This window comes from Erpetoichthys calabaricus, chromosome 5 (genome assembly GCF_900747795.2).
Source record: "Erpetoichthys calabaricus chromosome 5, fErpCal1.3, whole genome shotgun sequence".
NCBI classification, from domain to species: Eukaryota; Metazoa; Chordata; class Cladistia; order Polypteriformes; family Polypteridae; genus Erpetoichthys; species Erpetoichthys calabaricus.
In genome coordinates, this window is record NC_041398.2 from 242,083,963 (window position 1) to 242,098,717 (window position 14,755).

Here is a 14,755-nt window from a genome sequence, read left to right on the forward strand (position 1 = left end):
TCCTGCAGGGTTCCATGGGAGATGGAGTTCTCCACAACCCTGTGGGGATCTGGGGGTGGCCGCCAGGGGGTGATACAAGACAACTCTACAGCCCCGCCTGGAAGTGCAGCCAGGAACAGGTGATCAAGCACCTGGAGTACTTCTGGATGGGCTATTTAAAGGACTGGCAACCACCACTCAAGGCCAAAATCGGGAGGAAGAGGATGAGGTTGCCTGGGAGGGGTAGTGGTGCCAGAAGAAGGGTTGTGATTTGTGTTGTGCTTAGTACTTGGGACTGTGTTGTGGCTGGGGTGGGGGGGGTTGAGGGGGATCCATGCAGCACCCCCTGGTGGCCACCCCAGATCTCCCATGGAACCCTGCGGGAAACTGAGGCACCATCAGCCAGGGAGCCTGCCACCAAGCGTCCTGGGGGAGGTACTGAGAAGCCCATGGCTGCTCCCTCAGAACATAAGTAGAAGGGGCATCCCGGCCGGGCATGGGACCCGGTCGCCCGCCACATTGTCCCTCTCTTAGATAAGCCCTGTACCGCAAGGGCCGGTCCTCTCCAGGATAGGGAGTTGGCATCCTTAGATCCACGGCTCCCCCCTGTGGAAATATAATTAACAGGTCTGGGGGTGCTGCCCCGACATCTCTGCCACTCAGACGCCCTCTCTGGACAACACCTCCAGACGTGGCCACACAGTGTGGTTTGGATCAGTGACAAAAAGGGCCACAATGAATAGTCAGGTCTGCCGAAAATATCATTGGTGCCAGTCTGCCCACCTTATAGGACCTGTACTATTCCAAACAGGGCAGCCCTGTGGAACCACCACTTCCCTTTTTCCCTGCAGGTGTGCAGATGGGAGCTGCTTTGAGGAATGATTTGAACACGTGAGGCGGTACCTCATTTGTACCCTGCCAAAATACCAGACCTACTGTAGGCTTCTGTCACACTGGCCCTTGATGCCAGCCTCCTGGCAGAGACCATCCATTTTACTAGGAGCAGGATCCATCTCAGCTGGGATTGCCAGTCCATTCATGGCAACTATTAATAAAACACACGCCAAAAAGAAAAAGAAGAACATAATTCAATATGAAATTAAATGTTTGCAACACAGTCAAGACTATCACCAAATAAAACAGCATTTATGATAAGGCCATATTTAGTGTTAAAATGAATTAAATGATTAAACTTCTCTAATATAATTTTTGCAAAAATCTGAAAGTCTGTCTCATTCATCTCTGTTCAGCTTGGATCATTTTCTATCTGACACCCGCCCAGTCAGTATGCAGTACGCAGTACTTGGGATTGTGATTGATGGCCAGCTGTCCTTCAAGGTGCATGTGGTTATGGACTCTCGGTTTTGCAGATTCACTCTGATTAACATCCGCAAGATCAGACCGTATCAGTATGCAGCACAACTCCCCGTCCAGGCTTTGGTCTTGTCACATCTGTAGCACAGCAACTCTCTGCTGGCAGGAGTACCGGCCTGCGTCAGTAAGCTGCTGCAGATGATGCAAAAGGCAGTGGCGCATGTGATGTTCAATCAGCCAAGGTGGGAACATGTCACTCCTCTTTCCAGATCAGTCCATTGGCTCCCTGTGGTGACACATATTAAGTTCAAATCCTTGATGCTCACCTACAGAGTACTGTATATGAAGACACTTGTGAGGTCCTGTGCTCCTTCTCGACCACTCTGGTCTATCGATCAGCAGCAGCAGCGCCTGATGATGCCACCTTTGTGTGGAATTCAAATCTCAGTCCAGACTCTTTTCATTGTAGCTCCTGGCAGCTTTAACGAGTGTCTCTCAATGTGTTTAAGAAGCGTCCGAAGACTCTCTTGTTTGGTGAATTTTTGTCTAAATTGTCTAGGTGTTTTTGTTCTGGCCTCATCACTTGTTGGGAGACCTGGGGATCTGTGGTTCGCTTCCCGGGTCCTCCCTGCATGGAGTTTGCATGTTCTCCCCGTGTCTGCGTAGGTTTCCTCCCACAGTCCAAAGACATGCAGGTTAGGTGGATTGGTGATTCTAAATTGGCCCTAGTGTGTGCTTGGTGTGTGGATGTGTTTGTGTGTGTCCTACGGTGGGTTGGCACACTCCCCGTGGTTTGTTTCCTGCCTTGTGCCCTGTGTTGGCTGGGATTGGCTCCAGCAGACCCCCCGTGACCCTGTAGTTAGGATATAGCGGGTTGGATAATAATAATACATTTTATTTATATAGTGCCTTTCCCATGCTGAAGGAGCTTCACAGAGTCTTAGAAAAAACAGCAGGGTATATGTAACATTGGATACAAATGTTTACCTGAATAGAACAATGAAACAGATAACAAAGCATTAAATAGAATAAAGGACAATAAACCAGAGTGAAATACTAAATTCAATACTAAAAGAAAAACCTAAAAAAATAACCTCATTTGTGATATAACAGACACACAAATTATCCTGAGCACCTGGACAGAGAGATAAACTGAAAGAAAGAAAGATAGATAGATAGATAGATAGATAGATAGATAGATAGATAGATAGATAGATAGATAGATAGATAGATAGATAGATAGATACTTTATTAATCCCAATGGGAAATTCACATTCTCCAGCAGCAGCATACTGATACAATAAATAATATTAAATTAAAGAATGATAATAATGCAGGTGAAAAACAGACAATAACTTTGTATAATGTTAAATGTTAACGTTTACCCCCCTGGGTGGAATTGAAGAGTCGCATAGTTTGGGGGAGGAACGATCTCCTCAGTCTGTCAGTGGAGCAGGACAGTGACAGCAATCTGTCACTGAAGCTGCTCCTCTGTCTGGAGATGATCCTGTTCAGTGGATGCAGTGGATTCTCCATAATTGATAGGAGCCTGTTGAGTGCCCTTCGCTCTGCCACAGATGTTAAACTGTTCAGCTCCATGCCAACAATAGAGCCTGCCTTCCTCACCAGTTTGTCCAGGCGTGAGGCGTCCTTCTTCTTTATGCTGCCTCCCCGGCACACCATCGCGTAGAAGAGGGCGCTCTTAGTGTGGGGCACAACAAGATTACCAGAATCAGAGGACCTTATTAGGCGAACAGGAGCATAGTGATGGAGAAGGTCACTGATGTAGTCTGGTGCGAGGACATTAAACTGTGGCAGAGCGACGGGCACTGAGCAGACTCCTGTCAATCATGGAGAAACCACTGCATCCACTGAACAGGATCATCTCCAGACAGAGGAGCAGCTTCAGCGACAGACTGCTGTCACTGTCCTGCTCCACTGACAGACTGAGGAGATCGTTCCTCCCCCAAACTATGCGACTCTTCAATTCCACCCGGGGGGGTAAACGTTAACATTTAACATTATACAAAGTTATTGTCTGTTTTTTACCTGCATTATTATCAATCTTTAATTTAATATTGTTTATTGTATCAGTATGCTGCTGGAGAATGTGAATTTCCCCTTGGGATTAATAAAGTATCTATCTATCTATCTATCTATCTATCTATCTATCTATCTATCTATCTATCTATCTATCTATCTATCTATCTATCTATCTATTATATAGTGCCTTTCACATCTATCTATCTATCTATCTATCTATCTATCTATCTATCTATCTATCTATCTATCTATCTATCTATCTATCTATCTATCTATCTATCTATCTATCTATCTATCTATCTATCTAAAGGCTTTGTTGGTCATTAATAGAATTTTATATTCAATCCTGTAAGACACAGGGAGCCAGTGAAGGCGAAGCAGGATGGGTGTGATGTGCTCACTGCTGCTGGTCCGTCTAAGGCAGGGGTGTCGAACTCTGGGCCTGGATGACCGCAGTGGCTGCAGGTTTTCATTCAGACCCTTTTCCTAATCAGTGACTGGTTTCCACTGCTAATTAAATTCGTTTTCCCTTCATTTTAGTAGCCCTGTTTTTAAGGATTCGGCCCTCTGAATTTATTCCTTTCTTCATTAAATGATGGCCAAACAGAATTGAGACATGAAACGAGCCAATAGATGACCAGCTAAACTGGGGCTTCAAACTCCAACCAATTTCACTCTAATCACTTTCTTAATGAGAAGCCGATACCATTATATCATCACAGAAGGACTTGGACAGCAGACAGCCTTGGGCAGATTTGTGGCAGATAAAATTTAATGTCAGTAAATGTAAAGAATTACACATAGGAAGTAAAAATGTGAGTTTGAATACACAATGGGCGGTGAGAAAATCAAGAGTCCACCTTACGAGAAGGAGTTAGGAGTCATAATGGACTCTATGCTATCGACTGCCATACAGTCTTCAAAAGCCATTAAGAAGGCTAACAGAATGTCAGGTTATATAGTGCCTTGATGTGTGGAGTACAAGTTACAGGAGGTTCTGCTCAAGCTTTATAACACACTGGTGAGGCCTCATCTGGAGTACTGTGGGCAGTTTGGGTCTCCAGGCTACAATAAGGACATAACAGCACAAGAAAAGGTCCAGAGAAGAGCGACTAGGCTGATTCAGAGCTACGGGGGAGGTACCGCAAGTGAACCATGATAGGAGTCATAGTGGACTCTAAGCTATCGACTTCCCAACAGTGTGCAGAAGCCATTAAGAAGGCTAAGAGAATGTCAGGTTATATAGCACCTTGATGTGTGGAGTACAAGTCACAGGAGGTTCTGCTCAGGCTTTATAACACACTGGTGAGGCCTCAGCTGGAGTACGGTGGGCAGTTTTGGTCTACAAAAAGGACATAGAAGCACAGGAGAAAGTCCAGAGAAGAGCAACTTGGCTGATTCAGGGCTACAGGGGATGAGTTATGAGGAAAAATGAAAAGAGCTGAGCCTTTACAGTTTATGGAAAAGAACATTAAGAGGAGACCTGAGTGAAGTGTTTAAAATTATGAAGGGAACTAGTCCAGTGGACCGAGACGGTGACTTTAAAATGAGTTCATCAAGAACACAGGGACACAGTTGGAAACTTGTGAAGGGGAAATTTCGCACAAACATGAAGTTTTTCTTTACACAAAGAACGATAGACACTTGAGATAAGCGACCAAGTAGTGTGGTAGACAGTAAGACTTTAGGGACTTTCAAATCAAATGTTTTTTTGGAAGAAATAAGTGGATAGGACTGGTGAGCCTTGTTGGGCTGAATGGCCTGTTCTCGTCTAGAGTGTTCTAATGTTCTAATGCTCAGAGTGATTTTTCCCTGATATCATTTTTCCATCACCTTTATATCTTGATGAAATCTTTCCCCATGCTCATTGCTGACATCACCTAGATTTGGTGGAAAAAAGTCGAGATGAGAATGTAAAAAATGCGTCTTCTTCCCGTAAGCTGATACATTTTCAGCAGGTTCTCCACAAGCTCAGCGTTATTCTCTGCTCTGTGACTGCCAAGAAAATTCTGGACAACCCGCACGAATGTGGGTGCTGATTCAGTGGGCTTCAGTTTCCTTTTGAACTCCTCGTCAAGCATCAGTTTACGGATTTCAGGGCCAACAAAAACACCTTCCTTAAATTTTGGCTTCACTTTTCTCGAGACCAAACTTATTTCTTAAATGCTGAACAGCATCACCGTTTCTGTCCATCGCCTTGACAAAAGTTTCAAAGTAATGGTGAATCTAATGAAGAAAATGTCCTGAAATGCAATGTCATGTTTAATAGTAAAACCGAGCACCTACTGCACCGTCGTGTCTGAGTTGTGTCATTATGATTTAGAGTCTGTAATAAGGTGCTGTATAGCGCCCGACCCGGCACAGACTGACGCAGAGGCACATGTAAAATAAACATCCATCCATCCATCCATCCATTTTCCAACCCGCTGAATCCGAACACAGGGTCACAGGGGTCTGCTGGAGCCAATCCCAGCCAACACAGGGCACAAGGCAGGAACCAATCCCGGGCAGGGTGCCAACCCACCGCAGGTAAAATTAACAAACTTTCTTTATTTCTCTTCAGCCGTACGGTACGGAGAAGCTGAAGCCTGAAGGCTGAAATAATCCCTGGACTGGGTGCCAGTCCGTGTTCAGTCCAGATGTGTCTCACCTGGCTAGAGAACTGAAATTGGAAACTGAAAACAAAGCACAACAGCGTGGCTTATGTTTTACAAAGTGTTTTGAAGAAACTTACTGTTGGTTTATTCAGTTTTTTAAAACTGAATTTGCTATAGTGTGGTATAATGAGAAAATGGGAAGGCCCAGTAAAGTGACTATTATGAATTAAATAGCATATTGTTAAACCAGTTATGCACACAGTTTAGAGAAAAAATATACAGAAATTAGAAAACCTGTAGAGTGTTTGCACTTTGTACTTGACTTAGTAAAAATCAACTTTAACAAACAGACATGGACATCAGGGACAGTGCCTCTAGATTGGCAGACCAGGGTGGTGGTCCCCCTCTTTAAGAAAGGGGACCGGAGGGTGTGTTCCAACTACAGAGGGATCACACTCCTCAGCCTCCCTGGAAAAGTCTATTCGGGGGTCCTGGAGAGGAGGGTCCGTCGGATAGTCGAGCCTCGGATTCAGGAGGAACAGTGTGGTTTTCGTCCTGGTCGCAGAACAGTGGACCAACTCTACACCCTTAGCAGGGTCCTGGAGGGTGCATGGGAGTTTGCCCAACCAGTCCACATGTGTATTGTGGACTTGGAAAAGGCATTCGACCGTGTCCCTCGGGGAATCCTGTGGGGGGGTACTCCGAGAGCATGGGGTACCGGCCCCCCTGATAAGGGCTGTTCAGTCCCTGTATGATCGGTGCCAGAGCTTGGTCCACATTGCCGGCAGTAAGTCGAACCCGTTTCCAGTGAGAGTTGGACTCCGCCAGGGCTGCCCTTTGTCACCAATTCTGTTCATAACTTTTATGGACAGAATTTCTAGGCGCAGCCAGGACGTTGAGGGGGTCCGGTTTGGTGGACTCAGGATTGGGTCACTGCTTTTTGCAGATGATGTTGTCCTGTTTGCTTCATCAGGCCGTGATCTTCAGCTCTCTCTGGATCGGTTCGCAGCTGAGTGTGAAGCGGCTGGGATGGGAATCAGCACCTCCAAATCCGAGACCATGGTCCTCAGCCGGAAAGGGTTGGAGTGCCCTCTCAGGGTTGGTAGCGAGATCCTTCCCCAAGTGGAGGAGTTCAAATATCTCGGGGTCTTGTTCACGAGTGAGGGAAGAATGGAGCGTGAGATCGACATGCGGATCGGTGCGGCATCCGCAGTGATGCGGGCTCTGCATCGGTCTGTCATGGTGAAAAAGGAGCTGAGCCGCAAGGCGAAGCTCTCAATTTACCAGTCGATCTATGTTCCTACCCTCACCTATGGTCATGAGCTATGGGTAGTGACCGAAAGAACAAGATCTCGAATACAAGCAGCTGAAATGAGTTTTCTCCGCAGGGTGTCTGGGCTCTCCCTTAAAGATAGGGTGAGAAGCTCAGTCATCCGGGAGGGGCTCAGAGTAGAGCCGCTGCTCCTCCGCATCGAGAGGAGTCAGATGAGGTGGCTCGGGCATCTGATCAGGATGCCTCCTGGACGCCTCCCTGGTGAGGTGTTCTGAGCACGTCTAACCGGGAGGAGGCCCCGGGGAAGACCCAGGACACGCTGGAGGGACTATGTCTCTCAGCTGGCCTGGGAACGCCTTGGGATTCTCCCGGAAGAGCTAGAAGAAGTGGCCGGGGAGAGGGAAGTCTGGGCATCTCTGCTCAAGCTGCTGCCCCCGCGACCCGACCTCGGATAAGCGGAAGAGGATGGATGGATGGATGAACAAATAGACAAACAAAAATTAGCAAAGCTGTGCCTAACACCTGAACATAAGGAGAATTTACATCTCTGAGACCCTGAGAGCTACCGTATATACTCGCAGATAAGTAAGTCAGGACTTGATTTTACCGTATAATTTCTGGTATTTTATATTGTCGCTCGTATACGTCGAATGTGGAAAACTCACCCTATTGGTCCAAGAGATTACGATATGCTAACGCCCACCTGAGAGAGTCACCACGGAGCACACGGCCTATGTGAGTGTAGCAGTGCGCTGTATCAGCGTGTGCTCCTCACCTCTCTCTGTCTCTCTCTATTGTGTCTACGTGACCACACGGTAAGATCCGCACTATTCCAAAGCGACGTTTGCACTGATTAGTGTTTTTTGTATCTCACACCCTCATACACATTTATCGTAAGAGCATCCCTTATCTATGATGGAGCATTCAATCAGAAGAAAATATGAAGCTGGTTTGAAATGAAAAGTCGTTGAAGTGGCGAAAGAAATCGGTAACTACACTGCTGCAACAAAATTGGATATGCCTAAGAAACTGTAAAAAAAAATTTAAGTGTCATTTTTGAACAGGCGTATAAGTCGGGGTCTGATTTTTATGATCGATTTTTTGGGTTTCAAGACCATACTTATACACGAGTACATGCGGTAATACTTATTTTCATAAATGCTTATGATTCTCTTTGAATATATGTACCGTATATACTCACAGATAAGTTATCCTGCGGATAAGTCAGGGCTTGATTTTACAGTATAATTTCTGGTATTTTATAATGTCAGTCATATAAGTCGAATGTGGAAAACTCACGCTATTGGTCCAAGCGATTACGATACGCTAACACCTACCTGGGTGAGTCACCACGGCGCACACGGCCTTTATTTTTCTATGTGGGTGCACATATCTACGATGGAGCGTTCGATCAGAAGAAAATATGAAGCTGGTTTGAAATGAAAAGTCGTTGAAGTGGCTGCTTCAACAAAATTCGATGCGTCTGAGAAACTGGTTCGAGATTGGAGGAAGCAAGAACATGTAAAAAAAAAATAACAATAAAAAATTAAGCGTTGCATTTTTGAACGTGCATTCAAGTCGGGGTCTGATTTTATGATCAATTTTTTGGGTTTCAAGACCCAGCTTATACGTGAGTGTAAGAGCCATTTTCCTTGTTCTATAAGATTCATGAATGTTTATTAGATGACAATGCATAAACTATGGAAAGTTCCTATAACCCCCGTGATTAGAATCATTTTGGTATGTTCTTGCCATTTCTAATAGCTTGGAGTAAACATTATTCTCCAATGAGTTAGTGTCAGCCTTGCCTTGTATATGGTGTAGAGGCATACAGTTTTTAACCGTGATCGCACGTCACCGTGCCTGGGCACTTGCCTATGTGCCAACCGGCTTACGAGCCTTTAGAGTGCGTGAAGTAAATATGCACTTAACAGCACTTAATGTATGTGTTGTGCCGTACGTAAAGCGTACAGAAAAAGAAATTAAGAACCTTTAAGTAGGAAAGAAGAAATTAAGAACCTTTAAGTATAAAAATACTAAAGTCTTTCAAGAAAAGCTAAGTTTATAGAAGATTCATTTTTCCCTTTTTTTTGCCTTTTATTCTATGTGTGTAACTATATTTTCTTTTATTCTTGTGTGGATTACTGTATTCACTTTTAACTTTCACTATAAAACCTTTAAAAACAAACTCTTGGACTCTGTGAATTCTTTTGACACGTGTCTTACCCGTGCCTGATGACACCTTATATTTTTGCAGCTACAGTGAGTATATATGATAGTAGTTAGCTTTTAGCTCACCTGTCATTATAAAAGTGCAGCACCATTGAAGATTCCAATTTGCCTAAAAACTTGTTGTCTCAGTACATTAATTTTTTTTTTTATTTTAATTTTACAGGTACATTTGGCAAAGCAGCTGAGGCAGTTAAAAAACAGCAAGCAGTGGAACTGGCATTTACTCTGTACCCACCGGCAGCAGCAAGGTGTTTGAGAAGAACCCTGCATCAGTCAACATGGCTTAATCCTATTGTGGATGGAGAGGAAGGATATAAATATTTAGGTAAGTAGAATGAATTAACTACACTTATTATTCTGTTTAATCTGTTCTAGCAGTTTCAGAAGAGTTTGCATTAGGATCTTGACTGTGTGGAGTTTGCAAGGGGAGAATGATAAAGCACATGATTTGAAACCAGGATACTTGAACCTTAAGGTAGCAGTACTCAGTACTGCAGTATCATACCATCCTTACAGTGCATCCGGAAAGTATTCACAGCGCATCACTTTTTGCACATTTTGTTATGTTACAGCCTTATTCCAAAATGGATTAAATTCATTTTTTTCCTCAGAATTGCACTGTATATACTTGTAAGCAGCAGCAAAGCGAATATTGGCAGAGTTTCTTTGCAGCCTTTGTCAATTTTCGTAAAATATTCAACTTAGTTGATTGAGCTGCCCTGTGGGACATCCAGAGACTTTGTAGGAGCCCCCGAAGTTGCTAGATATCATGGCTGGCCTGTACTCTGGTACTATGAGTGCTGTGCAGACCGTCTGTGTTTTTCCCAGTTGATTTTGGGGTCTGTCAGAGGTGTGTTCTGCTCCTAACTCTCTTCAATGCTTGCATGGACCGGGTGTTGAGGTGGGGACATTGGGTCCAGTGGCTGGGCGGCATCTGTTGGTGAAGAGAGATTCACTGATCTTGACTTTGCTGACGATGCTGTGATCTTCACGGAGTCGATGGAGGCTCTGATCGGGGCTCTTGAGAGACTGAGTGAGGAGTCCGAGGGTCTGGGCTTGTGAGGGTGCTGATAAAAACCAAAGATTCAGGCCTTTAATGACCTCTTGGGCACAGCAGTGTGTCTGTGTGAGGAGAGAGTGTCAAACGACATTTATTACATCTACATTTATTATTATCTTCTTTTAATTTTCATTATTAATCACAGCAATACTCAAAAATAGCATAAATATGTGTGTGTGTGTGAAAATTTTGCTCATCTTTAGCACTGGCACTTGCCCGTTCTCTTCATGTTTATCTGTCTCGATGCATGCTCAGTAATCCAGGTAAGGAAATTCTAGAAAGTCCATTTCTCTTTGCTGGCTATCTCGATCCTTGTCTCTTCCTTTTATGATCACTTATCAGCGTACTCCTTAATTGCCTTCTTTGTCTCTTTCCTTTTAATCTGTCCTGAGGTGCTAAACTCACCAGAGATTCTCATTGACAGCCTGCCTAAGCCATTGCCCACAGATTAGATTTCAACAGAAATAAACCTGACCTGACGTAGTCATGCCATCTCCTTCTTTTCTTACATCCACTCCACACCTTTGATTGTACGTTCAATGATTTTTTTTCTGAATTGTGATGTGCTTCTTGTGACGGATGAACGTAGCTGTGAAAAGCATTACTGTAACAAAATTAATTGATGTATTGATTGCACAAAAATGACAAAAGCTGGCAGAAAGTTACATCTACAGTTTCTAGAGAGTGTCATGTACAGTGCATCCGGAAAGTATTCCCAGCGCATCACTTTTTCCACATTTTGTTATGTTACAGCCTTATTCCAAAATGGATTAAATTCTTTTTTTTCCTCAGAATTCTACACACAACACCCCATAATGACAACGTGAAAAAAGTTTACTTGAGGTTTTTGCAAATTTATTGAAAATAAAAAAAATTGAGAAAGCACATGTACATAAGTATTCACAGCCTTTGCCATGAAGCTCGAAATTGAGCTCAGGTCCATCCTGTTTCCCCTGATCATCCCTGAGATGTTTCTGCAGCTTCATTGGAGTCCACCTGTGGTAAATTCAGTTGACTGGACATGATTTGGAAAGGCACACACCTGTCTATAGAAGGTCCCACAGTTGACAGTTCATGTCAGAGCACAAACCAAGCATGAAGTCAAAGGAATTGTCTGTAGACCTCCGAGACAGGATTGTCTCGAGGCACAAATCTGGGTAAGGTTACAGAAAAATTTCTGCTGCTTTGAAGGTCCCAATGAGCACAGTGGCCTCCATCATCCGTAAGTAGAAGAAGTTCGAAACCACCAGGACTTTTCCTAGAGCTGGCCGGCCATCTAAACTGAGCAATCGGAGGAGAAGGGCCTTAGTCAGGGAGGTGACCAAGAACCTGATGGTCACTCTGTCAGAGCTCCAGAGGTCCTCTGTGGAGAGAGGAGAACTTTCCAGAAGGACAACCATCTCTGCAGCAATCCACCAATCAGGCCTATATGGTAGAGTGGCCAGACGGAAGCCACTCCTTAGTAAAAGGCACATGGCAGCCCGCCTGGAGTTTGCCAAAAAGCACCTGAAGGACTCTCAGACCATGAGATAGAAAATTCTCTGGTCTGTTGAGACAAAGATTGAACTCTTTGGTGTGAATGCCAGGTGTCACGTTTGGAGGAAACCTGGCACCATCCCTACAGTGAAGCATGGTGGTGGCAGCATCATGCTGTGGGGATGTTTCTCAGCAGCAGGGACTGGGAGACTAGTCATGATAAAGGGAAAGATGACTGCAGCAATGTACAGAGACATCCTGGATGAAAACCTGCTCCACAGCGCTCTTGACCTCAGACTGGGGCGACGGGTCATCTTTCAGCAGGACAACGACCCTAAGCACACAGCCAAGATATCAAAGGAGTGGCTTCAGGACAACTCTGTGAATGTCCTTGAGTGGCCCAGCGAGAGCCCAGACTTGAATCCGATTGAACATCTCTGGAGAGATCTTAAAATGGCTGTGCACCGACGCTTCCCATCCAACCTGATGGAGCTTGAGAGGTGCTGCAAAGAGGAATGGGCAAAACTGGCCAAGGATAGGTGTGCCAAGCTTGTGGCATCATATTCAACAAGACTTGAGGCTGGAATTGCTGCCAAAGGGGCATTGACAAAGTATTGAGCAAAGGCTGTGAATACTTATGTACATGTGATTTCTCAGTTTTTTTATTTTTAATAAATTTGCAAAAACCTCAAGTAAGCTTTTTTCACGTTGTCATTATGGGGTGTTGTGTGTAGAATTCTGAGGAAAAAAATGAATTTAATCCATTTTGGAATAAGGCTGCAACATAACAAAATGTGGAAAAAGTGATGCGCTGTGAATACTTTCTGGATGGACTGTAGTACTAGGGTGTTGTACCGTGTTAGCCATTATGGATGTGGTGAGAAGTTAAGGAAAATGGCTCCTTTTATTGGCTAACTAGAACGATTACAACATGCAAGAGAGTGTCATGAAACAGCATTCAAAGAAATTTGGCTTTCATCCACATTTATGCCTCTCTGCTGCAAGATGAATGGAAAACATATGGCGAAATATTAACAAGCCAGTGTCACAATAGTTATGTATATTAAGTTTCACAAGTTTAATTAATTCATTAATTTATTAACAAGCTGTACCCCGTGGCTGCACCCACCTAGAAATGAAACAGGACAAACTTTAAAAATCAATAGACACTGGCACTGTATCTGATCGTGTTCAGCTCTGACGGGAAAGCGTTCCCCGCATGGGAAGAAAAGCACATGGCCGTGATATCTCTGCCAATCAGCAGCTACCATCTAAAACACACATAGCTCTGATCTCTCTTTCTCTCAACAATGTCAGACATTACTCCTTAACAATCTGTAGGTGATAATGTCTGTTCAACAAACAGGTATTGCTAGCTAAGCGGCTAGGCAGGGTGCGCTCCAACACGTGGCGACAGATAGAGCGACTCAAACAGATGGCTGGCGAGTGAATGAGGAAGGCCCCGCCCCCCCCCGCTCTCGGCCCACAGCCACTCTCTTGGATTTGCATGAATACATCGGTACCGCAAGCGAACTGCGGCACTTAGCGCGTTGAGAGAAGTTGCAAAATCAACCGGAAAGTTCAAGCAAATTCTAGAAAACAACCCGATCTAAATCCGTTAAGTAGTTCTCTCATTCGGAGTTAAGGAACAAGTCCTGAGTCTGGTGCATGACTGAGGAAGGCCCTGCTCCCCTCCCCTCGTCCCGCTGCATCTCTCTCGGATTTGCGCAAATACATCGGTACCGCAAGTGAACCATGATAGGAGTCATAGTGGACTCTAAGCTATCGGCTTCCCGACAGTGTTCAGAAGCCATTCAGAAGGCTAACGGAATGTCAGGTTATATAGCGCCTTGATGTGTGGAGTACAAGTCACAGGGGGTTCTGCTCAGGCTTTATAACACACTGGTGAGGCTTCAGCTGGAGTACGGTGGGCAGTTTTGGTCTACAAAAAGGACATAGAAGCATAGGAGAAAGTCCAGAGAAGAGCGACTCAGCTGATTCAGGGCTACAGGGGATGAGTTATGAGGAAAGATGAAAAGAGCTGAGCCTTTACAGTTTAAGCAAAAGAAAATGTATTTTAATTAAATGTAAAGTATTACACATAGGAGGTAAAAATGGAAGGTTTGAATACACATTGGGAAGTCTGAAAATTGAAAGACCCCCTTATAAGAAGAATTTAGGAGTCGTAGTGGACTCTAAGCTATCAACTGCCAGACAGTGTTCAGAAGCCATTAAGAAGGCTAACCGAATGTCAGGTTATATAGCACCTTGATGTGTGGAGTACAAGTCACAGGAGGTTCTGCTCAAGCTTTATAACACACTGGTGAGGCCTCATCTGGAGTCCTGGGTACAGTTTGGGTCTCCAGGCTACAAAAAGGACATATCAGCACTAGAAAAGGTCTAGAGAAGAGCAACTCTGCTGATTCAGGGCTACAGGGGATGAGTTATGAGGAAAAATTAAAAGAGCTGAGCCTTTACAGTCTAAACAGAAGAAAATGTAATGTCAGTAAATGTGAATTATTACATATAGGAAGTAAAAATGTGAGGTCTGAATACACAATGGGAGGTCTGAAAATCGAGAGTTCACCTTATGAGAAGGACTTACGACTCGTAGAGGACTCTAAGCTATCAACTTCCCGACAGTGTTCCTAAGCCATTAAGACGGCTAACAGAATGTCAGGTTATATAGTGCCTTGATGTGTGGAGTACAAGTCACAGGAGGTTCTGCTCAAGCTTTATAACACACTGGTGAGGCCTCATCTGGAGTCCTGGGTGTAGTTT

The 14,755-nt window shown here is 44.4% G+C and overlaps 1 protein-coding gene across 2 annotated transcripts in view; it reads left to right on the plus strand.

Annotated features, from left to right (window-relative positions):
* Window positions 1-14,755, plus strand: part of LOC114643040 (uncharacterized) — a 304,597-nt gene that overhangs the window by 249,758 nt on the left and 40,084 nt on the right. For both annotated transcript variants that reach the window (XM_051928134.1, XM_051928133.1), the window contains exon 16: window positions 9,602-9,763. In XM_051928134.1, coding sequence (XP_051784094.1) covers window positions 9,602-9,763 — 162 coding nt within the window. The remainder of the gene's footprint in view (window positions 1-9,601; window positions 9,764-14,755) is intronic.